The sequence below is a fragment of the Hyperolius riggenbachi genome, chromosome 8, assembly GCF_040937935.1.
Source record: "Hyperolius riggenbachi isolate aHypRig1 chromosome 8, aHypRig1.pri, whole genome shotgun sequence".
NCBI lineage: Eukaryota > Metazoa > Chordata > Amphibia > Anura > Hyperoliidae > Hyperolius > Hyperolius riggenbachi.
The window spans coordinates 246,307,087-246,333,624 of NC_090653.1; the positions used below are offsets into that span (position 1 = coordinate 246,307,087).

The following is a 26,538-nucleotide window of genomic DNA, read 5'->3' on the forward strand; positions in this document are numbered from 1 at the left end:
TGAGCAACTGCCATTCAGTAAGTGTTTTTTTTTTTTTTTAAATGTTTGAAAATCTCTCATGAGGCACTAGACTAGTCCAATAACCTGTCAAAACTGTTAGTTTTTACTTTTACAGCCAGTTTTATTAATCTAACTAAAAAGTAAGTTTAATTGCCTTTTACTCTGAAACCTTTCTATATATAACTGATATGCATACATATGGAATTAAAATTGTATCACTTTTCATGATAGTGGTCTTTTATTTCTTATCCTCTCATTCACTCTTGTGCTGCACAAGACTGCTTTTTATCCCTTACATCTAACGGTGTTGGCCCCTTTGGTGCCATCAAACCCTCCAAGGGAACCTTAATTGAATGTAAAAAAAAAGTTTAACTTACCTGTGGCTTCTACTAGCCCTCTGCAGATATCCTGTGCCCACGCCAGGACAAATTCTCCATTCCCCTGCAGCGAGCCAGTTTTGGTTTTGCCAGCTGATGGTCACTGCAGTATGAAAAAATCGTGATCGAGGACGCATGTGGCCAGGGTTGTTCAGGTGCAGTGACCATCAAATGGCCAGTCGGCAAAACTGATTCGCTGCAAGGACTGGAGGGTCGGTTTGTCCCGTTACGGGCACAGGTCTTCTGAGGGGGCTAGTAGAAACCTCAGGTAAGTTTAGATTCAGTTAAAGCGGTATTGTCACCATAAAAATAAAATTTCAACAGCAACTGGTCTGAGTGTATTAAAGAGAAACTCCAACCTAGAATTGAACTTTATCCTAATCAGTAGCTGATTCCCCTCTTTTACATGAAAAATATAATGCTTTTCACAAACAGACCTTCAGGGGGTGCTGTATGACTGATTTTGCGCTGAAACCCCTCCCACAAGAAGCTCTGAGTACCTCGGTACTCTGGGCAAACTTCCACAATGTAACAAGGTTCACAGACAGGAATTAGCTGATTACAGCTGTCTCTAACAGCCAAAACAGCTAGGAGCAGCTACATAACCTTAACAAACAATGTAGTGGCAGTGGAAAAATTTAAATAGCAGGACCTACACCCCCTACTGAATTGACCAAAACAGAACCATAAATGGAAGCCTCAAATATAGCAAAAGAGTGTATAAATTTTATTATAAGTCAAAGATATAATAAAATCAATAAAAGTTACATGGGATGGCCACCCCGTCACAACACAAACCATCCAGAGCTCCATGCACACCACCAATCACTCGCCGGCATCTAAAGGATCATACCCAAAATATGGGGTCTATTTGAAAAACTCCTAATGAACAAAGATGTCAGGACAGTTCAAAAGTGCCAACATTACTTCATGGAGCATAATATCCTGTTGATGTATAGTCCACCAAGATAAATTCAAACTTGTGTAGCGGATTGTTAATCATTAGGGTTAGAGGCACAAGCAAAGTATAAGTAGATAATGTTGCAGAAAGTCCATGCAAAAGCCAGGCAGCACCGAAAGAAACACAGATAGGATCTTCAATGATCACAGTTCATATACGGTATACAGTGGTGTAAAAAACTTTGCCCCCTTCCTGATTTCTTATTTTTTTGCATGTTTGTCACACTTCAATGTTTCTGCTCATCAAAAACCGTTAACTATTAGTCAAAGATAACATAATTGAACACAAAATGAAGTTTTAAATGATGGTTTTTATTATTTAGTGAGGAAAAAAAACTCAAAACCTACATGGCCCTGTGTGAAAAAGTGATTGCCCCCCTTGTTAAAAATAACTTTACTGTGGTTTATCACACCTGAGTTCAATTTCTGTAGTCACCCCCAGGCCTGATTACTGCCACACCTGTTTCAATCAAGAAATCACTTAAATAGGAGCTATCTGACACAGAAGTAGACCAAAAGCTAGACATCATGCCAAGATCCAAAGAAATTCAGGAACAAATGAGAACAAAAGTACTGTAATTGAGATCTATCAGTCTGGTAAAGGTTATAAAGCCATTTCTAAAGCTTTGGGTCTCCAGCGAACCACAGTGAGATCCATTATCCACAAATGGCAAAAACATGGAACAGTGATGAACCTTCCCAGGAGTGGCTGGCTGACCAAAATAACCCCAAGAGCGCAGAGAAAACTCATCCGAGAGGCCACAAAAGACCCCAGGACAACATCTAAAGAACTGCAGGCCTCACTTGCCTCAATTAAGGTCAGTGTTCACAACTCCACCATAAGAAAGAGACTGGGCAAAAACAGCCTGTATGGCAGATATCCAAGGCGCAAACCACTTTTAAACAAAAAACATTAATGCTCGTCTCAATTTTGCTAAAAAAAACATGATTGCCAAGACTTGTGGGAAAATACCTTGTGGACCGCCGAGACAGAAGTTGAACTTTTTGGAAGGTGCGTGTCCTGTTAAATCTGTCGTAGAAATAACACAGCATTTCAGCAAAAGAACATCATACCAACAGTAAAATATGGTGGTGGTAGTGTAATGGTCTGGGGTTGTTTTGCTGCTTCAGGACCTGGAAGGCTTGCTGTGATAGATGGAACCATGAATTCTACTGTCTACCAAAAAATCCTGAAGGAGAATGTCCAGCCATCTGTTCGTCAACTCAAGCTGAAGCGATCTTGGGTGCTGCAGCAGGACAATGACCCAAAAGACACCAGCAAATCCACCTCTGAATGGCTGAAGAAAAACACAATGAAGACTTTGGAGTGGCCTAGTCAAAGCCCTGACCTGAATCCTATTAAGATGTTGTGGCATGACCTTAAAAAGGCAGTTAATGCTAGAAAACCCTCAAATAAAGCTGAATTACAACAATTCTGCAAAGATGTGTGGGCCAAAATTTCTCCAGAGCGCTGTAAAAGACTTGTTGCAAGTTATCGCAAACGCTTGATTGCAGTTATTGCTGCAAAGGGTGGCCCAACCAGTTATTAGGTTCAGGGGGCAATTTCTTTTTCACACAGGGTCATGTAGGGTTTGAGTTTTTTTTTTCTCACTAAATAAAAACCATCATTTAAAACTGCATTTTGTGTTCAATTATGTTATCTTTACCTAATGGTTAATGGTTTTTGATGAGCAGAAACATTTAAGTGTGACAAATATGCAAAAGAATAAGAAATCAGGAAGGGGGCAAATATTTTTTCACACCACTGTATGTAATGCCCAGCAAAAACCTTCAAAATGTGCAACAGCTTTTCTCACCAGACCACACAGAGGAGTGACAGCTTTATCTCGTAGGCATTAAACAGTGCACTTCAGCCAATGTTCCGAGCGAGTGTACAGAAGGGTGCACGAAAGTGGCATCACAGGTCCAAGCAATCTCCAGCTCGGCCCTGGGACCGAGCGGCTTGCACGGCTAGATGTCAGTGCCTGACGGTAGCCCTGTGATGCGCTGGATGGAGGTCGGGACGGCGTGGCGTCCCATGCAGGAAGTGAGCGGCTCCCCCCGACGTTTCGCCGACTTCCGGCTTTCTCAAGGGGGCGTGGTTGCCACAACACTGTTTCCCCTCATCCTTTACCTAGCCAACAACCAATCAACCTCACGCAAAACACGCTCGTTCCCATAGAAACTGGGAAACATAGTGGGCATGCAGGACGGGAAGCGCTGCGTGAACGTCCCAATGACGCGATGCTGCCAATAAAGCGGCAGGCGCATAATATAAAGATTGCCCCACACAGGACCATCCGCCCAAAGGAGATAAACAAGGGGGAGGAAACAGTAATATGTTCCCACTCCGGCATCTACCAAAATGGAGTATCAGCAAAAGTGGCCACTGTGTGGAGCTTGAATGTGCCTGCCTCCACATGGCCCAACGATGCGCTCCCAGCTCTACCCCCACTACATATAACATCTGGTGGAAGCGTGCTTTGCAACGCCCCCCCAGCCAATTGAGAGCTTTTCAGCCATAGAGGGCAGCACTGCTTGGTTAGCTACGTCCATTGTTCGGTCGGCCGCGCCCCCCAGCCAATCAGAGCACTCTTTAGCTATAGAGGGTAGCGCTGCCTTGTCAGTCACGCCCACCGCTCTCTCTGCGTGTCACAATACTCTGTTAAAGAGAAACTCCAACCTAGAATTGAACTTTATCCCAATCAGTAGCTGATACCCCCTTTTACATGAGACATATAATGCTTTTCACAAACAGACCATCAGGGGGTGCTGTATGACTGATTTTGTGCTAAAACCCCTTCCACAAGAAGCTCTGAGTACCTCGGTACTTTTGGCAGTTTGTTACAATGTAACAAGGTTCACAGACAGGAATTAGCTGATTACAGCTGTCTCTAACAGCCAAAACAGCTAGGAGCAGCTACATAACCTGCCCACAGTAAAAATGTCACCATGTAATGTCAGAATGTAAATTAGGGAGAGGAAAGATTTTACAATGAGCAAACACTGACTAAATCATTTATACATAATTATGGTAAAAAAATGAAGCACTTTTTTTACTACATTATTTTCAGGGTCAGGCATCAGTAAGGCTGTTTATGCGGGGGGACAGGGTCAGGCATCAGTAAGGCTGTTTATGTGGGGGGACAGGGTTAGGCATCAGTAAAGCTGTTTATGCGGAGGGTCAGGATCAGGCGTCAGGAAGGCTGTTTATGCGGGGGGACAGGGTCAGGCGTCAGGAAGGCTGTTTATGCGGGAGGACAGGGTCAGGCGTCGGGAAGGCTGTTTATGCGGGGGGACAGGGTCTGGCGTCAGGAAGGCTGTTTATGCGGGGGGACAGGGTCTGGCGCCAGGAAGGCTGTTTATGCGGGGGGACAGATGTCAGGAAGGCTGTTTATGCGGGGGGGCAGGGTCAGGCGTCAGGAAGTGTTTTATATAACACTAAACCTCATCCGTAGCGCTAGTACAAAACAAATATTCTGGAACATATACATGAGAAGTAAGACACGGTACAGTCATCACATCCAGTAATACAAATACATACATAGTTAAAGGACTTACGAGGCCAAATATCGAAATTTTGGTCATTACCTGTTTGATATTAGAATCCATAGGTGATTTCCTCTGCTCCCTCTGTCCCATTCCACCTCCAATGCATTTTTTACATAGCCCCCAGGCTGCGACCCGACCCCACAGCACGGGTCGTCTCGTATGCCACAATCAAGATGGCCGCCGCCAAGATCCGCGCCTGCGCAGTACGCATGGCGGAGAGTGCGGCTGCGCAGCTCTCCGCCCTCGCCCAACCGCGTACTCGATGTCAGCGTCCTCCTAGCGTGGCAGCGGGCGCGCTAATGGCGAGGGCGGAGAGCTGCGCAGCCGCACTCTCCGCCATGCGTACTGCGCAGGCACGGATCTTGGCGGCGGCCATCTTGATTGTGGCATACGAAACGATCCGTGCTGTGGGGTCGGGTCGCAGCCTGGGGGCTATGTAAAAAATGCATTGGAGGCGGAATGGGACAGAGGGAGCAGAGGAAATCACCTATGTATTCTAATATCAAACAGGTAATGACCAAATTTTCGATATTTGGCCTCGTAAGTCCTTTAACCACTTGCCGACCGCACACTCATAACGTGCGTCGGCAAAGTGGCAGCTGCAGGACCAGCGACGCAGTACTGCGTCGCCAGCTGCAGCCTAATTAATCAGGAAGCAGCCGCTCGTACGAGCGGCTGCTTCCTGTCAATTCACGGCGGGGGGCTCCGTGAATAGCCTGCGGGCCGCCGATGGCGGCTCGCAGGCTAGATGTAAACACAAGCGGAAATAATCCGCTTTGTTTACATTTGTACGGCGCTGCTGCGCAGCAGCGCCGTAAGGCAGATCGGCGATCCCCGGCCAATCAGCGGCCGGGGATCGCCTCCATGTGACAGGGGACGTCCTGTCACTGGCTGCACAGGACGGATAGCGTCCTGTGCAGCCCAGATCTCCCGGGGGAGCAGGTAGGAGAGGGAGGGGGAGGATTTCGCCGCGGAGGGGGGCTTTGAGGTGCCCCCCCCCCCCCCCGCAAAATGCCAGCCAGGAGGAGCGATCAGACCCCCCCCTGCACATCATCCCCCTAGTGGGGAAAAAAGGGGGGCGATCTGATCGCTCTGAGTGCCCTTTGATCTGTTCTGGGGGCTGCACAGCCCACCCAGCACAGATCACCTAAACCAGCGCTGGTCCTTAAGGGGGGGTAAAGGGTGGGTCCTCAAGTGGTTAAAGGACCACTACTTCGAAAATCGTAACATTTAAAATACATGTAAATACATACAGATAAGTGCATTTCTTCCAGAGTAAAAAGACATAAATTGCTTTTCTCCTATGCTGCTGTCTCTTTCAGTAGGTAGTAAAAATCTGACAGAACCAACAGGGATTCTCAGGGTTTTCTTTATTTTCAAAAGCATTTAGTTGCTCTGTCCAACTGTCAAAAAAAGTGTGAAACCAGCAGGGAGGCTGGCCAGCATCTTTGTATAAATAGTTTTCAGGGAATGTCTTTGCCTTGCTGAGAATCCCCCGTGAAGAGATGAACTAGTCCAAACCCTGTCGGTTCTGTCAGATTTCTACCTACTTACTGTAAGTGATTTATGGCTCATCTTTCTCTGGAAGAAATGTATTTCGTATTTGCATGTGTTCACATGCATTTTAAATTTTACAATTTTTTGCAATAGATATCCTTTAAAGAGAACCCGAGGCAGAATTTTTAAATCTTAATAGTGCCCATAGGCATGTCATGTGCACAATGACATGCCTCTCTGTCCCTCCATCGCTGCTGCTAGTGCCCCTTTCGCTCTGCTGTCCCCCCTGAAAATATCGCCGGGCTGGCACCAAGCTGCTTGTTGCTAGCCTGCTTTGTTTACCTGAGTCTTTTTTCAATCATGCTGCCTCCATTACAGGCTCTCCCCGCCTCTGCTAGCTTCCTCCAATCGGAAGCCAAGCCACGACCCAGGAAGTACTTGTGATTGACAAGCCTCAGGTAAACAAAGCAGGCTAGTGACAAGCAGATTGTAGCTAGTCTGGCGATATTTTCGCGGGGGGCACTAGCAGTGGCAGTAGGCATGTCAATGTGCACATGACATGCCTCTGGGCCCTATTAAGATTTAAAAAATCTGCCTCAAGTTCGCTTTAATGTGTGGTTTGAAATATCATTAAAATTGGTACACATTCATATGGTAAACTACAGCAAAATGAAAAGCAATAGGGGTTGGTCCCTGCCCTTGCGAGCTTACAATCTAGAGCAGGGGTCCCCAAACACTTTTTCGGTCTAGGGCCTGGTCAATATACTTCAGACTGCTTGGGGACCGGAACATACATAAAATGATGTTGAAACACATTACATTGAATCTAGCTATTGATCCCCCCCCCCCCCCCCCCCCCCCCCCATCATGCCTGGAGAACTCCCAGCAGCAGCCATTCAGTCACGCGGCAGAACGTCTTTGTGCACCAGACAGTGAAGCATACCCGGGTAACAATCGGCTTTCCAGTTGGACAGCAGTGTCACCTGATGCAGAATTGGATTGGAGTCCAGTGAATTACTGCTCGCTGGCTTCTACGGTATGTGGATGGGTGATACCAGCACTGCTATTCTATATGCAGGCCGCTGATATTTAAAGGTACAATGGGCCGCATTTATAAGTTATAGATTTTGTTTGGGGGGGGGGGGGGGGGCAGTGAAAAAGCCTCAGCAGGCTGTATTTTGAGGACCACTGATCTAGAGGGTATACTTGGGCTATCTTCTGTTCAGTTAACCTTTAACTATGATTTATTTGCATCCAGTTTACCATCCCTATCCATGAGCATGTCAGTAACCACTGAATACAGAAGTAAAGGCTACTGACAGTTATTCCTGTAGTGTAAGGAATGGCAGTGACAAGCTTGTAGCTGAAAATCTGAATAGGTGTGTGTGTGTGTGTGTGCCCCATGATCACTCAAACGCCTTGACTGATTTCAACAAAACTTGGTCTTACTACCTGGGATGATATGTTCTGGGGGTCGCATTCTCACAGAAATAAAGCCAGAGTCCCCAAACTTGGCACAGTTGGTCACTTGGTGACCAAGGTGAAAATTAAGTGGGCAGAGCCTAAAACAGCCAATCAAATTACAGTAATTCATTGTCAATGGGAACATGTAAACAGCCATTCTTACTCTGTGCCGGAGAGATGCCATGGGGCTGGTTCCTGAAAGCAGGATTCTCAAACTTGGCACAGTCTGTCACTGAGTGACTAGGAATTATAATCAGGAAAGTGGGTGGAACCTACAACAGCCATTCAGAATTCAACACCTATTGATTTTCAAGGGGAATATTGAAACTGCTGCCATTTTTAAACTGTTAATGGCAGGGGCCTCAAAACTGCTACAATCGGTCATTGGGTAACTTGCATTAAAATTCAGAAAAGGGGGCAGAGCTACAAATAGCCAAACGATTTGTTTACTTGATTTCAATGAGAAAATTTAAATTGGTACCATTCTCACATTATTGATGCCAAGGACCCCAAAGCTCACAAACTTGGTCATTGAGTTACTGTGTCAAGGTTACAAAAAGTAGTCGGACTCAACAACCAAATACACACCTGAGCAACTCCAGGTCTTCAGCTTGTAATTAAACTAAAACTTATTTGTTGCGTTTTTACAGGACATTCCTCTCTGAACAATGTCTTCAGCTGACTGTATGCAGAAGAAATGATAGTTGCAATCTGAACATTATGTGCCATTGTGAAGATGAGACTGGGAAGCAGTTTTGCTTTCAGGGGTGTCCCTGGCAGTCGGAGCTGCGCTGGAGTGATCCACTGGAGACTGGGGAGAGCCTGCACCCCCCTCTATCCCATTGTACAGGCAGCTTCAGAAGTATCCCTGCTGCCGGCATCACTAGGTTTAGTCTGCCAGGCTTCAGCCAGTTGAAGAGCCGCAAGTCGCACGTTCTCAGCTATGACTCTCGGCTGCTGGGCCCGTGGGTTCTAGAGCAGCTGAATGTGGAGCGGATACGTGGCACTGCTTACAGGCAGAACTCTGAGTTTACAGAAGATGAATATGTACATCCTTACGATCGGGCCAGCAACTTGGACTACCAGGGCAGCGGCTTTGACCGGGGACATCTAGCAGCAGCAGCAGCTAACCACAAGTGGAACCAGCAGGCCGTGGATGAGACTTTCATACTGAGTAATGTGTACCCTCAGGTCAGTACGGCTACCCTCCCCCTTCAGTAATAGGCTTATATCTGATTCAGTATGAAAGCAACTCTGATTCCCAGACGTTATAGGACAGTACAGATGAGCAGTGCGATGTAGATGTTTCCAGCTTGTGTGAAAGTTTAATGACCAATGTATGCAGCTTGGAATTGGAACAAAGAAATGTACTTCCTGCCAATGTTGGTTCAGTTCCCAGCAGGGGTGTAACAATAGCGGCAGGGGGGTGGAGCAGGAGCTAGGCGAGGGTGGTAGGTCTGCACGACCCCCCCCCCCCCCCCCGCACTCAGAAATTGCGATATTGATTTTTTTCACGTTTTTTTTTTTTCAAAGCAAGCTTTAGCACTAAATTGCACATGTATGCAGGTGGGGCCTTTTGTGAGGACGCTGGGCTGGGGGCAGTTAACAATGTACAGCGTATTGCCAGGGCCGGATTTATACATTTTTACCGCCCTAGGCCCACCATCACCAGCCGCCCCCGACCTACAGCATCTCAACCAACCCCCCCCCCCCCCCTCCCCATCTTACACACACTCACTAGGTAACCTCACCTAACCTTCCTGCATTATAGGTATCCAAATTACCACGCCCCCCCACTCCTCTCCTGCAGTATACGGTAGGTAGCCATGTGACAACCCCCCCCTCTCCCTCCAGTATAGGTAGCCAGATGACCTACTGCCCCCTATAGTATAGGGTAGAGACCCCCCCCCCCCCTCTGTAGTATACATAGCCACTGGTGGTCGGATATTGGGCGGCAACAGACCTGCAGAATTGCGAGTGGGAGGAGTATAGGCAGTAGCTTTAAGGCCCGGTGCACACCAAAATGCTAGCAGATTTTTAAACGCTTTTTTAAAAAATTTTATGAGGCGTTTTGCGGATTGCTGCTGCGGATTTCAGCGTAGCATATTTCATATATTGTTACAGTAAAGCTGTTACTGAACAGCTTCTGTAACAAAACTGCCTGGCAAACCGCTCTGATCTGCCGTTTTTCAGAGCGGTTTGCGGTTTTTCCTATACTTAACATCGAGGCAGAAACTCCTCCGCAGTCCAAAAAATGCTTCACCCCGGGAGGATTAGTTTCTGCAAAACGCCTCCCGCTGTGGTGTGCACACCCCCATTGAAATACATTACCCTAGCGTATCCGCATTCGCAAGCGGCTGCAAAAGCGCTCAAAAAGCCGCTCGGTGTGCCCCAGCCCTTCTGAGCTTTGCAATCATTCAATCACCGCTTCTGGCTGGAACAGAGTACACTACAATACCGAAGCTTTCTCTTCCCCTTAGCTGCTGCTGTTTGTCTCTCTACCCGGCATCTCTCACACGTGATTTACCGAGATGTCCGTTGGAGGAGAGACAAGCAGACGCCAGCTACGACTAGCAGTGCATATTTTTGAATGTTAATGGGGGGGGGTGAGTCCAGTCCAGAGCGGCACACAGCGCCACCAGTCACTGGATAGAGATGGTATGACGTAGGTGGAGCTGTACCCTCTGTACAGCTCCGCCTACCCCCTCCGTCATACCATCTCTATCTAGCTATTGGTGGAGCGGTGTGCCTCTCTGGACTGCACTCGCTCCCTGCTGCGTGGCTCATTAACAGTCAAAAATATGCACTGCTAGTCGTAGATTCTGCCAATCAGTGACTCTTTGTGGCGGTAGGCGGAACCATGTGGCCAAGCGCAGCGAGCGCTGAAAAAAAACGGAGCTACTGACTGAAGATCGTCTGCACGTGAATCACGGTTTCGGTTTTAAACTGCAAAACCGTGCAGCCCTAGAGGGTGGGTCCTGTATTTCGTTAATGTACAATGCAGTGAAGCATTATACGGTACCAGGAAATGCATGCAAATTACATGAAGCGTGGAACCAAGGCATAACTACTTTATGGCCGTGTACACACCCCCCCCCCCCCCCCCCACCTCCATCATATGAGAGGGGGAGCGGGCCAGGAGTTAGGAGGGCCAGGCCCTGTACATAATGCAGAGCGGCAGCTTATGTTATACATTTACCTGCTTCCAGCAGTGATGCAGGTCTTCTTCACTTCCTTTCCAGTTTACAGGAGCCATGCAGTCAGCCAATCATGCGGCTTCCATCCCTGTCACATGACACAGGATGGAAGCATGGTCATTGGCTGGCTGCACAGCATTGTAAACTGGAGAGGAAGTACCGTGGACCTATGTCACCGCTGGAAGCAGGTAATGTATAACGTTCTGCTGCCACTCTGCATTATGTACAGGGCCAGGACCCCCTACCTCCCAGCCTGCTCCCCCCCCCCCCCCCCTGTGATGGAGGTTGGGGGTCAAGGCGGGTGGAGCATAGATATAGCATGCTACAAGTGGCTGCCAGCCCGCTCATGCGCCGCTGACTGATGTATGACTCATGTGCCCACCCACTTTCCACAGAAACCGGACACAGAATACCACAAGGGCCAAAAAACAGGTTCACTTTACCAGGCGTTACTCCCATATACTTACAATGGTACTTGGCTGGGACCTGGACATTTTGTTTACTATACAGTAGAATGTTATACAGTCCTGGCCAAAAGTTTTGAGACTGTCAAAAATGAGTTTTCACAAAGTTTGCTGCTAAACTGCTTTTAGATCTTTGTTTCAGTTTGTGATGGACTGAAATATAATTATAAGCACTTCATACGTTTAGGCTTTTATTGACAATTACATGAGATTTATGCAAAGAGTCAGTATTTGTAGTTTTGGTCCTTGTTTTTCAGGATCTCTGCAATTCGACTGGGCATGCTCTCAATCAACTTCTGGGCCAAATCCTGATTGATAGCAACCCATTCTTTCTTAATCACTTTTTAAGTTTCTCAGAATTAGTTGTTTTGTTTTACCACCCACCTCTTGAGGAATGACCACAAGTTCTGAATGGGATTAAAGGACTTCCAAGGGCAAATTTAGAAAAAAAAATGAAAAAAGTTAGATTACTGCATGTTTGGAAGGCACGGAGGATGCCGTCCGCGCCCTCCGTGCCGTTCCGTCAGGTCCCCGCCACTTAATAGCCCCCCCGACTGTCTCCCGACCGCACGGCCCGGGACGGGCTCTCCTGCCTGCATAAAGATGGCCGCCGGAGCTGACCGCGGCTGTACAGTCTGCATAGCTGCGAGTGCGGCTGCGCAGATCTAGGGCCAACCCCACGAAATAGTCTGTTACCTGGATCGGGGGGTTAGCCCTAGAGCTGCACAGTTGCACTCGTGGCTATGCGGACTGTGCAGCCGCGGCCAGCTCCGGCGGCCATCTTTGTACAGGCACGAGAGCCCGGGCCGTGCGGTCGGGAGTTGTTCGGGGGGCTATGAGTGACGGGGACCCGGCGGAACGGCGCGGATGGAGTTCTTCGTGCCTTCCAAACAGATGCAGGTATCTAACTTTTTTTTTCTTCAAAATTTGGCCTCGAAGTCCTTTAAGATCTGGGGAGTTTCCAGGCCATGGACCCAAAATTTCAATGTTTTGGTCCCTAAGCCACTAAGAAGTTGCCATTGGAGGGTGTTTTGGTACCATTTGTTATTGATGGCTGTGTTTTTTTTTTTTTTTTTTTTTTTTTGGGGGGGGGGCAAAATTGTGAGTGAGCCCACTCCCTTGGATGAGAAGCAACCCCACACATGAATGGTGTCAGGATGCTTTACTGTTGGCATGACACAGGACTGATGGTAGCGTTCACTTTTTCTTCTCCTGACAAGCCTTTTTCCAGATGCCCCAAACAATCGGAAAGGGGCTTCATCAGAGAATGACTTTGCCCCAGTCCTCAGCAGTCCATTCACCGTACTTTCTGCAGAAGATCAATCTGTCCCTTGTGTGTTTTTGGGAGAGACGTGGCTTCTTGGTTTCCCTTCTTGACACCAGGCCATCTTCCAAAAGTCTTTGCCTTAAAGGAATACTATTAAAGTTCTACTAATTTCTGGCAACAGCATGAATCAATATGCCAACAGTAAGAATGAATACAGTATATGTTTCTTCTGTGCAGTGTTTTTTTTTCTATCTACCTTACCGACGGCGTCCCCTTAAGAAACTGACGGCGACGGATAATGGACGAGCTCATTATAGAGGCGATTCCTCTTTTTGAGCGTGGCAGTAGAATCTCCTATTGAGGCTCCCCCAAACCAGAGCGCGTTATACAGCGCGTGCCCCACCGAACTAAGGTGCTATGAAGAGCGAGAGACAACCGCTCTCGCTCCTAATCTGCCCCTCATCGTGAAAGTAACTTTCATTAGCGAGGAGCCTCTTCTTCATTGGTTGTTTGCCGTTGCTAAGCAACAGCAAACGAATGAGCCGGAGGAGGGCGTGTCATTGCTCCGAAAGGAGCCGAAGAGGGGGGACTTTATTGGGCGGGGGGCGGGCACAGCCACAACCACAAGTAGTCTCTGTGGAAAGGATTCCACAGGCTACTGTGAGGAGAATGCGGCCAGCAGATTACTGAAGGGGATTTTGACACGCCCTCCTTCGGCTTCATATTCGGCTCCTTTCGGAGCAATGACGTGCCCTCCTCCGGCTCATTCGTTTGCTGTTGCTTAGCAACGGCAAACAACCAATGAAGCAGAGGCTCCTCGCACATGGAAGTTACTTTCATGATGAGTGGCAGATTAGGAGCGAGAGCGGTTGTCTCTCGCTCTTCATAGCACCTTAGTTCGGCGGGGCACGCGCTGTATAACGCGCTCTGGTGTGGGGGAGCCTCACAATAGGAGATTCTACTGCCACGCTCAAAAAGAGGAATCACCTCTATAATGAGCTCGTCCATTATCCGTCGCCGTCAGTTTCTTAAGGGGACGCCGTCGGTAAGGTAGATAGAAAAAACAAAACACTGCACAGAGGAAACATATACTGTATTCATTCTTACTGTTGTTGGCATATTGGTTCATGCTGTTGCCAGAAATTAGTAAAACTTTAATAGTATTCCTTTAACTGTGCATGCAGATGCGCTCACACCTGCCTGCTGCCATTCCTGAGCAAACTCTGCATTGTTGCACTCCGATCCCGCGGCTGAATCCTTTAGGAGACGATCCTGGCGCTTGCTGGACTTTCTTGGATGCCCTGAAGCCTTCTTAACAAGAATTGAACCGCTTTCCTTGAAGTACTTGATGATCCTATACATTTTTGATTTAGGTGCAATCTTAGTAGTCACAATATCCTTGCCTGTGAAGCCATTTTTATGCAACGCAATGATGGCTGCATGCGTTTCTTTGCTGGTCACCATGGTTAACAATGGAAGATCAATGAGCATCCACCCTCCTACATGTCAAGTCTGCCATTCTAACCCAATCAGCCTGACACAATGATCTCCAGCCTTGTGCTCGTCAACATTCTCACCTGAGTTAACAAGACGATTACTGCAATGATCTCAGCAGGTCCTTTAATGACAGCAATGAAATGCAGTGGAAAGGTTTTTTTGGGGGGGAGTCAGTTAATTTTCATGGCAAAGAAGGCCTATGCAATTCATCTGCACACTCTTCATAACATTCTAGCGTATATGCAAATTGCTATTATAAAAACTTAAGCACCAACTTTTCTCATTTCCAATATTTTTGACAGTCTTAAAACTTTTGGCCAGGACTGTAGTGAACTCCACAGGACCAGTAAAAAGTAGCTTACTATATCAGAATTGGTCATACATTATGTATTTATACAGCCGCAATTGCTGGGACCTGAGAACTAAGTTAACCATATGCAGAGGTTTACTATAACGAGATTCTACTGTACTATAATATCTATGCTTTGTGTAATACTGTTGTATTTGAACACATCGATTGCAGCCATGAACCTTGATCCAGTCGTTGTAGCTTTCATTTACAATGACTCCTGGTCATACAAAAAATGCAAGCTCTACTGAATAGCATGGCACTGTATTACTACTGCTCAGCTCCACCCTGAACTAAACATGGCCTATAAACCTGAGCAATGTGCTGACAAACTATTCATCTCCTCCCTTCCTGCCACTCAGTAGAAGCTCTTCAGTAAGGGGGTGAAATCTTAAAACGTTGAAATAATTCAGTAGCAAAGATCCACTGGTAAGACTAAGAAGCAGCAGGTCCGTAACATGTAGTTCACCGGATACTGCTCCATAAAGGATTAGATTGCAGCCTGTGGTGTAATTTGGTCATGTTAACGCGGACCTGAACTCAGAACTTTCTCTCATCTGTAAAAGATAAGCAGCAGCATAATATCCTTGAAAGAAAAACATTTGTTACAGCTGATACACATCCTGCAGTGTGTCTACTTCTTGCTTTTATGGTAGCAGACAGGTTTAACCACTTAACATCTCAGTCGTTTTCAGCTTATGCATCCGAGCAATGTTCACCTCCCATTCATTAGCCTATAACTTTATCACTACTAATCACAATGAACTGATCTATATCTTGTTTTTTCCGCCACCAATTAGGCTTTCTTTGGGGGGTACATTTTGCTAAGAGCCAATTTACTGTAAATGCATTTTAACAGGAAGAATAAGAAAAAAAATGAAAAAATTCATTTGTCAGTTTTCGGCCATTATAGTTTTAAAATAATACATGCCTCCATAATTAAAACCCACGTATTGTTATTGCCCATTTGTCACAGTTATTTCACCATTTAAATTATGTCCCTATCACAATGTATCGCGACAGTAAGCAGTAAATCCACAGCCCTGGTAAGAGTCGAGGAATCTGAGTCAGAGTAACTTTAGGTACCTAGAGTCAGAGTTGGTTTCATAAACCTTTGAGTCGGAGTGGAGTCAGATGATTTTTCTTTTACCGACTTGACAGCCCTGCGCTCAGCAATGGGGGATCAGGGACAGGGAGGGAAGCCTCGTTGGGATCCACATGCGTCCCTTTTCTTAGGTATGTGATTTGGGTACACTTTCAGGCCCCTTTTACACTTGCATTGCCAGTGTGCGTTGTGTTGCCGTGTTTTACCGCAGGGTAACGCAACCGCAATGCAAGTGTATGGGGCCTTGCACCCGTATCACGTTGCAGCGGAAGCTTCTGAATCGCCACAGAGACGGCGCAAATTCTGCAGCGCGTTACCGTATAACTTCTGCAGCGACACAGCGGTGGTGGGAGTCATTGGAGTCAAAGGGCGAAGGAGGAATTTAATCGACCGGAGCTGGGTGCATTGCGATGCGCGGTGCGGCGGTAATCCCAGTGGTGTACTTTCTGCCCAGCAGGTCATGTTTTTGTCATTTTTGCGTTGCGGTGGGATGTGGTAGGAGCATTGCTTCACCACCGTAACACAAATTAGCGTAAATCCGGCCTCAAGGTTGAAATTTAACCTTCTAATTATTCTTTTAGAATCCAAACTGACCCAGAATGCCTGGAGCGACTTGGAGAAATTCTGCAGCTCTCTAACCAAGAGTAACAAGAATGTGTATGTGTGCACCGGTCCTCTCTTCTTACCCAAGTAAGTCACTTGTGTAGCTAACTGGTTAACCTGCTTAGCGGTAATCACGAGTACAGCTCCGGGGTGGAAAAAACATGCCAGGAGCAGTAACCCCGAGCTGAACTCGTGGCAGCCGTCAGGTCTATGCAGAGCAATTCGCGCAGCGGTCGTTACCAGGGCTTCGGAGTCGGGGCAATTTTGGGTGTCTGGCGTTGGAGTCGGGAAAAAATACTCTGACTCCTAATGAATTTAAACTGTAATTAGAAAATATGATAAAATGTTCTTTCTCAGATAATAGTCATAACTAATTAACTATTACTGCCACAAACATGAATCAATTTTATTGGAATTCCACGTGAAAGACCAATACAAAGTAGTGAACATGTGAGAAGTGGAACGAAAATCATACATGATTCCAAACGTTTTTTTACAAATCCATAACTGCAAAGTGGGGTGTGTGTAATTATGCAGCCCCCTTTGGACTGAGTGCAGTCAGTTGCCCATAGACATTGCCTGATGAGTGCTAATGACTAAATAGAGTGCACATGTGTGTAATCTAATGTCACTACAAATACAGCTACTCTGTGACGGCCTCAGAGGTTGTCTGAGAATATTGGGAGCAACACCATGAAGTCCAAAGAACACACCAGACAGGTCTGGGATAAAGTTGTTTTGAAATCTTTTTGTAGCCTAAGTCTGCTTTAAATTTCTCAAGCCTTGAACATCCCACGGACCACTGTTCAAGCGATCATTCAGAAATGGAAGGAGTTTGGCACAACTGTAAACCTACCAAGACAAGGCCGCCCACCTAAACTCACAGGCCGAGCAAGGAGACCACTGATCAGAAATGCAGTCAAGAGGCCCATGGTGACTCTGGACGAACTGCAGAGATCTACAGCTGAGGTAGGGGAATCTGTCCATAGGACAACTATTAGTCGTGCACTGCACAAAGTTGGCCTTTATGAAAGAGTGGCAAGAAGAAAGCCATTGTTAACAGAAAAGCATAAGAAGTCTCATTTGCAGTTTGACACAAGCCATGTGGGGGACACAGCAAACATGTGGTTGAAGGTGCTCTGGTCAGATGAGACCAAAATTGAACTTTTTGTCCAAAATGCAAAACGCTATGTGTGGCGGAAAACTAACACTGCACATCACTCTGAACACATCATCCCCACTGTCAAATATGGTGGTGGCAGCATCATGCTCTGGGGGTGCTTCTCTTCAGCAGGGACAGGGAAGCTGGTCAGAGTTGATAGGAAGATGGATGGAGCCAAATACAGGGCAATCTTGGAGTCTGCAAAAGACTTGAGACTGGGGCAGAGGTTCACCTTCCAGCAGGACAACATCCCTAAACATAAAGCCAGGGCAACAATGGAATGGTTTAAAACAAAACATATGTGTGTTAGAATGGCCCAGTCAAAGTCCAGATCTAAATCCAATCGAGAATCTGTGGCAAGATCTGAAAACTGCTGTTCACAAACGCTGTCCATCTAATCTGACTTAGCTGGAGCTGTTTTACTAAGAAGAATGGGCAGTCTTTAGATGTGCAAAGCTGGTAGAGACATACCCTAAAAAAACGGCAGCTGTAATTGCAGCAAAAGGTGGTTCTACAAAGTATTGACTCGGGGCTGAATAATTATGCACACCCCACTTTGCAGTTATTGATTTGTAAAAAATGTTTGAAGTCATGTATGATTTTCATTCCACTTCTCACGTGTACACCACTTTGTATTGGTCATACACATGGAATTCCAATAAAATTGATTCATGTTTGTGGCAGTAATGTGACAAAATGTGGAAACCGGCAAAGGGGCCGAATACTTTTGCAAGCCACTGTATACATACAGTAATAGCTCTGCTTCGTCCACAAAAATGAAATAAACCAATCAAAATTAGTTACTTGAGCTGCTTCAATAAAGCAGTCCCCAAATTTTTAAAGTCAGATATACACATCTGATTGTGACTGTATATATGATGTTTTACACAGGAATCTCTTATATATATATATACGAAATAACATCTATGCTGTAAGTATATAAAGCCTGATGTGTAGTTGTGTTACTAATAGAGGTGGTCAATGAGATGGAAATAATTCTGCGTTGATGCTGATTTATGCAAATGTATGCACTCTCATTGCTCATGAAATCAAATACTTTGATATGATAAAATTTATTTTGGTGACTACGAATTAAATGGTACCTGAGAAGGATGAAAAGAAGTTTTACACATACCTGGGGCTTCTTCCAGCCCCCTTCAGGCTAATCAGTCCCTCGCTGTCCACCTCCACCACCTGGATCTTCTGCTAGAAGTCCTGATAATTCAGCCAGTCAGCGCAGTCCGGCCGCGTGCCGCTTCCACACAGGAGCGTTTTGCACCTGCGCAATAGTGCTGCGCAGGTGTAGTACGCTCCCGGTGGAGGAGTTTTGCATGCGCACTACGCCAGACTGGCTCAAGTATCTGGACTCATAGCAGAAGATCTAGGTGGCGGAGGAGGACAGCAAGGGACTGATTAGCCTGAAGGGGGCTGGAGGAAGCCCCAGGTATGTATAAAACTTTAATTTCATCTCTCACGTTTACTTTGTTACACAGTAGTACTATACTCTACATATGCACTCCCCACAGAGCTACAGGGAATCCACTGAGAATGTTGTGCACATTGAACACAGAGGTGTTGTCTATCACCCATAAACCTGGTTCAGATTGTGCATGAGGAATGCAGGGGAATGAGGGGATTCTTCCTTCTTTACAGAGTACCTGCACATCACTCTTACATGTACCCACAGGGCCTGTTAGATGTTCTTTGTTCTGGTCTGTACCTTTTACAAATACTCTTCAGTGTTCTCCCCAGAAATTTTTTCCAGCCGGGTGGCACGAAAAAGTAGCCGGGTGGCGTTCGAGGGGGGGGAAGCAAGGCCAGTGCAACTATGCTTACAGAATAAAAGGAGGGTGAGGAGGCAAGCCGATGTACCTGCTAAGTACACACGATGCAATTTTCTGACAGGTTTACTGTCTGACAATTTCCAACAAGTCCGATCTGGTTTCCGATTTTCTGTTCACTGCTATAGGAAATGATGCGAAAATCAGATTGGACATGTTAGGAATAATCGACCCGACAGTAAATCTGTCAGATAAGTGCATTGAGTGTACCTAGCATCAGGGAGAGGTGGTTTCAGACTAAGGTTCTCAGGTCACTTTTTAAGCCAACCTGAGCTCAGAACTTCCTCTCTGCTCTAAAAGATACACAACAGCATAATTTAGCAAGCAACCTTAAAGGACTTACGAGGCCTGATTTTTAAAAACTAAACAAAAAGTTAGATACCTGTGTGTTTTTGTAAGGCACGGAGGACGCCGTCCGCGCCCTCCGTGCTGTTCCGCCGGGTCCCCGACCGCACGGCCCAGGTCGGGCTCTCCAGCCTTCACCAAGATGGCTGCCGGAGCTGGCCGCGGCTGCGCAGTCCGCATAGCCGCGAGTGCGGCTGCGCAGCTCTTAAGGCCAACCCCCCGATCCACGTAACAGTAGCGTGGATCGGGGAGTTGGCCTTAGAGCTGCGCAGCCGCACTCGCGGCTATGCGGACTGCGCAGCCGCGGCCAGCTCCGGCGGCCATCTTGGTGAAGGCTGGAGAGCCCGACCCGGGCCGTGCGGTCGGGGGTCGTTCGGGGGGATATTCAGCAGCGGGGACCCGGCGGAACGGCACGGAGGGCGCGGACGGCGTCCTCCGTGCCTTACAAAAACCACACAGGTATCTAACTTTTTTTGTTTAGTTTTTAAAAACAGGCCTCGTAAGTCCTTTAAAAGAAAAGCATTTCTTTGTTACAGCTGATACAAATCCTGTAATAAATCTGCAGTGTGTCTACTTTCTGCTTTCTTGAAAGCAGACATCAGGTTAACATCCAGTGCTTTCAAATAAGTTGAACTGTCCTATCTAAAATGGTAGTGATGTGACACAGAAAGACACACAGCAGGAGACAAGTGCACAGGGGGCTGCCTTACAGACAGGCTGTGCATGGCTGTCCCCCCCCCCCCCCCAATAGGCACCACTTCTGTTTTCCGAGCCTCCCCCAGCTGGATTAGACCAGCAGCTGCAGGTGGTTACCTGCAGTCTGGGGGAGGAAGCCGATAATTAATTAGTAGCTCTGTGCTGTCCAGGACTGCTGGACCCACGTGGCTCTCATCCCTGTAACCCCTGGGAGCTGCTTGCCCAGGGTTGTGTGGGTGTAATTGCTTAGCTGCCTCTCCATTGACGAGAGAGGCACGGCCATAACAGATCCTACTTCTCATTGGAGGGCAGGAGGGAGAATCGGAGCAGGAGCCCCGCCCCTTACAAGCCACCCAGCCAATCCCTGCCTCACCAGAAAGCTCGAGGTGACAGGCAGAGGAGCGCTCCTGCAGGGTACAGCCTCAGCTTTAGCTATGACAGTTGGCGCTGATTGAAAGAAGGAAACGGAGCGCTGCTCTGTGCATAATGAGGTTTTACAGCGCAGGATTTTAGAAGCAGGCAAGCACATAATAGGCGGGCAGGGTTTCAAATCAGCCAGGCGGCCCGCCCACTTAATTGGCCCTGGGGAGAACACTGCTCCTACCAAGGACTAGTTTTAGTCTATGACTAAAGGGAATAAATATGGCAGTCTCCATATCCTTCTCACTTCAGTTGTCTTTTAAAATTACTAAGCATTGGCAGTTAACCTCCTTGCCGGTTTTCCCGACCTGAGCTCGGGGTAGAAAAAAGCAGCTGCTATCGGTGATCCCGAGCTCAGGTCGGGGTAGGCATTGCAGAGCTTTACCTGTAGTTGTGGAGTCCCGCGCGCGATCTCGCTGCGCAGCGGGACTCCAGCCTCTCTCCCCGGCAGTGTGGGGTCTTTCCCTGGCCGCCGGGATCCCCCATGTCCCCGCTATTCTTCCGGGGACCCGGCAGCCAGTTGGAGCAGCGCAGCCGTGGTGGTGGCAGCAGAGCGGTGGTGGCAGCGTGACGTCATCGGGGGCGGGGCTAACATTGGAAACGAACTTCTCTATATTAGAAAAATATAGAGAAGTTCGTTTATATGTATATTAGCGCCATCTTGTGGGCAAAGAGAAAACTGGAGCCCAGGAAGGTAAAAAAATTTTTTTTTATTTTGCTGCAGATCTCCCTGTCAGAATGATTTTTTTTTTTTTCAGGTTTTAGGGTCTGAAAGAGTGAAAAAAAATTGCACCGCTTTTAGACCCTAAAATCTGGAAAGAATCAGACCGCCAAGGAGGTTAAGAGACGAATTTCATGTTACGTTCTTTCAATCAACAAGATTGTAATATGCAAATTAGAGGAGTCGGTGGAATCCTAAACTGAGTCGGTGGATTTTTGTACCGTCTCCACAGCCCTGGTTATCACTCACCTCCTGACATCAGCCGCCATTCTTCTTCCTCTCTCCCGAGGCTCTGCTTCCCCCTGGTGAGATGATGATCGCCGTCTGTCGTCATGACAGCCGCAATCTCACTATAGGGTTACAGGGCCACTTAGAGGACGTAGGGAGAACTGCAGTGCTGTATCCCAGGGAGGTGAGTGCTGAGTTGCTGCAGATCTCATTAGCAGCATGATTTTTTTTTCCCCATGTTTTAGGGTCTGAAAGGGTGCAAAAAAATTGTACCGCTTTTAGATCTTAAAATCCGGAAAGAATCATACCAACAAGGGGGTTAATATATGTTCTCCAATGAGGACATCAGACTTTATAAGATCCCCCGCAAGTCACGTAACTGTAGCAACACAATCCACTTAAAGCACACCTGAACTGAGAGGGATATGGAGGCTGACATATTTATTTCCTTCTAAACAATGCAGATTGCCTGGCTGTCTTTTTAATCCTTTACCTCTAATACTTGTAGCCTTGGCCTCTGAACAAGCATCCAGATCAGGGGTTTCTGACTGAAGTCTTACTGGATTAGCCACATGCTTGTTTCAGGTGTAGACCAGAAAGATGAGCAGTACTGCCAGGCAACTGACAACTAAAAAGAAATAGATATGGCAGCTAAGGCTGCACGATTTCTCGGCTTTAAACCGAAACAGCGGTTACTGTGAAGACTATCTGGGGATCGTCAGTATCCGTCGGTTTTTAGTGCCCGCGCTTGCTTGCATGGCCATGGTCCGCCTACCGCTGCGCCGAGCCACAGAAGCAGTGCATATGACAGATGTTAATGAGCCGGGGGGAGGAGAGTCCAGTCCAGAGCGGCACACGGCTTTTCCAATCGCTGGATAGCAATGGAATGATGGAGGCGGTAGGCGGAGCTGTACGCTCTGTATAGCTCCGCCTACCGCTGCCATCATACCATCGCTATCCAGCGATTGGAGAACCTGTGTGCCGCTCTGGACTGGACTCGACTCTCCTCCCCCTCCCCCTTCCCTTACACAGCATGGGGGGTTGGAGAGCCTCATTCAGTCACCCCAGCTTTTAAAAATGAAGGCAGTGCACAGCCATTACAAACCAGGAGATAATTACAAGTAAAAAATAGAACGGTTACTAAAAAGCATGAAAGTCTTTGGGCATTGAAAACAGTGGAGGAAGGAGATGATGTCCACAATAACCAGACAGCTGCTATTTAGATAGACTTTTTTTTTTTTTTTTTATTTTTTTTTTTTTTTTTTTTTTTTTTTTTTTTTGCTATAGACTTCTGAAAGTCTCGCACAACCCCAGCCCCCCCCCCCCCCCCCCCGCCCGGCTCACTAGCAAATATGCACTGCTTCTGCCAGTGGATCCGCCCCCTGGCAGTGACCCCGCCCCCCGCTAAAGCTTGTTTTGAAAAGAAATCGTAAATCGGAATCACAATTTCTGAGAGAGAAATTGCTATTTCGATTGTTACCCAAAATCGTGCAGCCCTAATGGCAGCCTCCATATCCTTCTCAGTTCAGGTGTCCTTTAACTGGTGGGTGGTTGCAACTGAATTGACTGCCACAACCAGTCACTGGGGAGGTGCTGGTATGGTGAAGATAGCAGTAAAGCTGTTACAGTATCGTTGAAAAATCATATCGCACTAACTTTTAGCTAACCGATTCTAGTGGCTTTTGACAGCCTTCAGAATTTCCTAGATTTTGCATATGAACAAGGGGGTGATGCCCCTATGGAGTATACAGTGGCTTGCAAAAGTATTCGGCTCCCTTGAAGTTTTCCACATTTTGTCACGTTACTGCCACAAACATGAATCAATTTTATTGGGATTCCACGTGAAAGACCAATACAAAGTGGTGTACATGTGAGAAGTGGAATGAAAATCATACATGATTCCAAACATTTTTTACAAATAACTGCACAATGGGGCGAGCGTAATTTTTCAGCCCCCTAAGTCAATACTTTGTAGAACCACCTTTTGCTGCAATTACAGCTGCCAGTCTTTTAGGGTATGTCTCTACCAGCTTTGCACATCTAGAGATTGAAATCCTTGCCCATTCTTCTTTGCAAAACAGCTCCAGCTCAGTCAGATTAGATGGACAGCGTTTGTGAACAGCAGTTTTCAGATCTTGCCACAGATTCTCGATAGGATTTAGATCTGGACTTTGACTGGGCCATTCTAATACATGGATATGTTTTTGTTTTAAACCATTCCATTGTTGCCCTAGCTTTGTTTAGGGTTGTTGTCCTGCTGGAAGGTGAACCTCTGCCCCAGTCTCAAGTCTTTTGCAGACTCCAAGAGGTTTGCTTCCAAGAATGCCCTGTATTTAGCTCCATCCATCTTCCCATCAACTCTGACCAGCTTCCTTGTCCCTGCTGAAGAGATGCACCCCCGAGCATGATGCTGCTACCACCATATTTGACTGTGGGGATGGTGTGTTCAGAGTGATGTGCAGTGTTAGTTTTCCGCCACACATAGCGTTTTGTATTTTGGCCAAAAAGTTCAGTTTTGGTCTCATCCGACCAGAGCACCTTCTTCCACATGTTTGCTGTGTCCTCCACATGGCTTGTGGCAAACTGCAAACTGGACTTCTTAGGCTTTTCTCTTTTAACAATGGCTTTCTTCTTGCCTCTCTTCCATAAAGGCAAATTTTGTGCAGTGCACGACTAATAGTTGTCCTATGGACAGATTCCCACACCGGAGCTGTAGATCTCTGCAGTTCGTCCAGAGTCACCATAAGCCTCTTGATTGCATTTCTGATCAGCGCTCTCCTTGTTCGGCCTGTGAGTTTAGGTGGACGGCCTTGTCTTGGTAGGTTTACAGTTGTGCCATACTCCTTCCATTTCTGAATGATTGCTTGAACAGTGCTACGTGGGATGTTCAAGGCTTTGGAAATCTTTTTGTAGCCTAAGCCTGCTTTAAATTTCTCAACTTTATCCATGACCTATTGATGTGTTCTTTAGACTTCATGGTGTTGTTGCTCCCAATATTCTTAGACAACCTCTGAGGCCCTCAAAGAGCAGCTGTATTTGTACTGACATTAGATTACACACAGGTGCACTCTATTTAGTAATTGGTACTCATCAGGCAATGTCTATGGGCAACTGACTGTACTCAGACCAAAGGGGGCTGAATAATTACACACACCCCACTTTGCAGTTATTTGTAAAAAAAAAAAAAGTTTGGAATCGTGTATGATTTTCGCTCCACTTCTCACGTGTACACCACTTTGTATTGGTCTTTCATGTGGAATTCCAATACAATTGATTTGTTTGTGGCAGTAATTTGACAAAATGTGGAAAACTTCAAGGGGGCCGAATACTTTTGCAATCCACTGTATATCAACAAAGGCTGGCACATCCCATGCGATACTTTATTGTACATGTAAAAGCTCAAAGCCAACATTTCTAGACCACGTAGGGTCCCTTTATCAAAGCAATATGTGCTCAAGGCACTAATCTGTGCGCCGAACACTGAATATTGCTGCTTTGTTAGCATGTCGGGTAGACACCTCTGAGCACTCTCACCAAGTAATGTGCATTGAGCGAGCGTGCCGTGCCTTGAGAACATATTGTCCTGATAGGATTTCTTTTATTTCTAAAGGACTCTATCAAGGAATTTAATCGTGCCCCCCCTCCCCCCCAATGTTTTGCTATAAAAGTTCACCCTCTCTTAGCAGTAAGTTGGTACATTCTGACATTAGAAGAAAATGTAATTAACCAAATGTGGCACATTTCCATGTCTTCGGTGTCACATTTGTAGTAGTCTTATTAAGGGTAGTGTTTTTACCATCCCACTAGTGGTAAATGTTATAACATACATGATAGATATGTGTGATTGTAGTTGGGTGGTTAATATGTTGAAATGCCCTCATGGCAAATGCTATTTTGGTCAGACTACTCAACTACCCAGAGGCTTAAAGGGGTTCTTTCACGAATGAGGAAACAAAAACAAAGTGGTTTATGCATAAACTATTAAAAATTCTTCTAAAATAGTGTGAAAAGTTTTTCAAAAAAAAGATTGGTTTCATCAATACAACATGTAATACAGTGACTGATGACGGCTGGGAGGCTAATCCATTTGTTAGTAGTGTTTTTGTTTTTTTTACATTCACAAATAACTGCTGCCTAGTTTTCCTTTGTGTAATCTAGGGCTGTGATGACTTGTTGTTGAATTGCAGTAACCTCTGTTAAAATAACGGCTCAATTGCTCTGAAGTTTCTTCATTTACTTCCTCACAGAGAGAGGACTCGTGCCCCCCCCTTGCAGTCAGACTTCGGGGCAGCTCCTCCATGAGCACATAACTTGTTTACCTGTTGCCTGGCAACCAGACTCTACCATCTGTGCAGAGTACTTCCTCCTATCCTCTGCACTGCAAGCCAGTAATCTGTTTATCCCTGCTGTGAGAAGCTGTATAAAATAAGTTTTAAAACGAGTGACTCCAGCATCTCTGCAGGAGTTACTTGTTATCAAAGGTGTTTTTATTTTGTTTTAGCTGGCAAAACTATGAGTTCATTGTTACACAGTGAGCCATACCATCTGTTATTTAGCTGCAAGGAAAAGCAGCTAGAAAAAGTTTTATTCTCTGGAATTGGTAGTGATCTGACAACGTTCATTTTATGTCAATCTTTGTTTTTTAAAGTTTATGTACATTGCAATAAAGTTTTGAATGTATGGCTCATATATATCTAACATCACATTTCACACCCCTATGATATACTTACCCGGGACTTCCTCCAGCACCTTGAAGCCGACATGTCCCACGCTGCATCTCCAATCACAGCTAC

The 26,538-nt window shown here is 46.4% G+C and overlaps 1 protein-coding gene across 2 annotated transcripts in view; it reads left to right on the forward strand.

Annotated features, from left to right (window-relative positions):
- LOC137528504 (endonuclease G, mitochondrial-like) overlaps nt 1-26,538 on the forward strand; it is a 77,332-nt gene that overhangs the window by 9,177 nt on the left and 41,617 nt on the right. For both annotated transcript variants that reach the window (XR_011023414.1, XM_068249812.1), the window contains exons 2-3: nt 8,501-9,041; nt 16,311-16,419. Coding sequence is in view for 1 of the 2 variants with exons in the window: in XM_068249812.1 (XP_068105913.1) it covers nt 8,571-9,041; nt 16,311-16,322 (483 nt within the window). In the remaining variant the exon portion in view is untranslated. Of the gene's footprint in view, nt 1-8,500; nt 9,042-16,310; nt 16,420-26,538 lie in introns of those variants that run through there.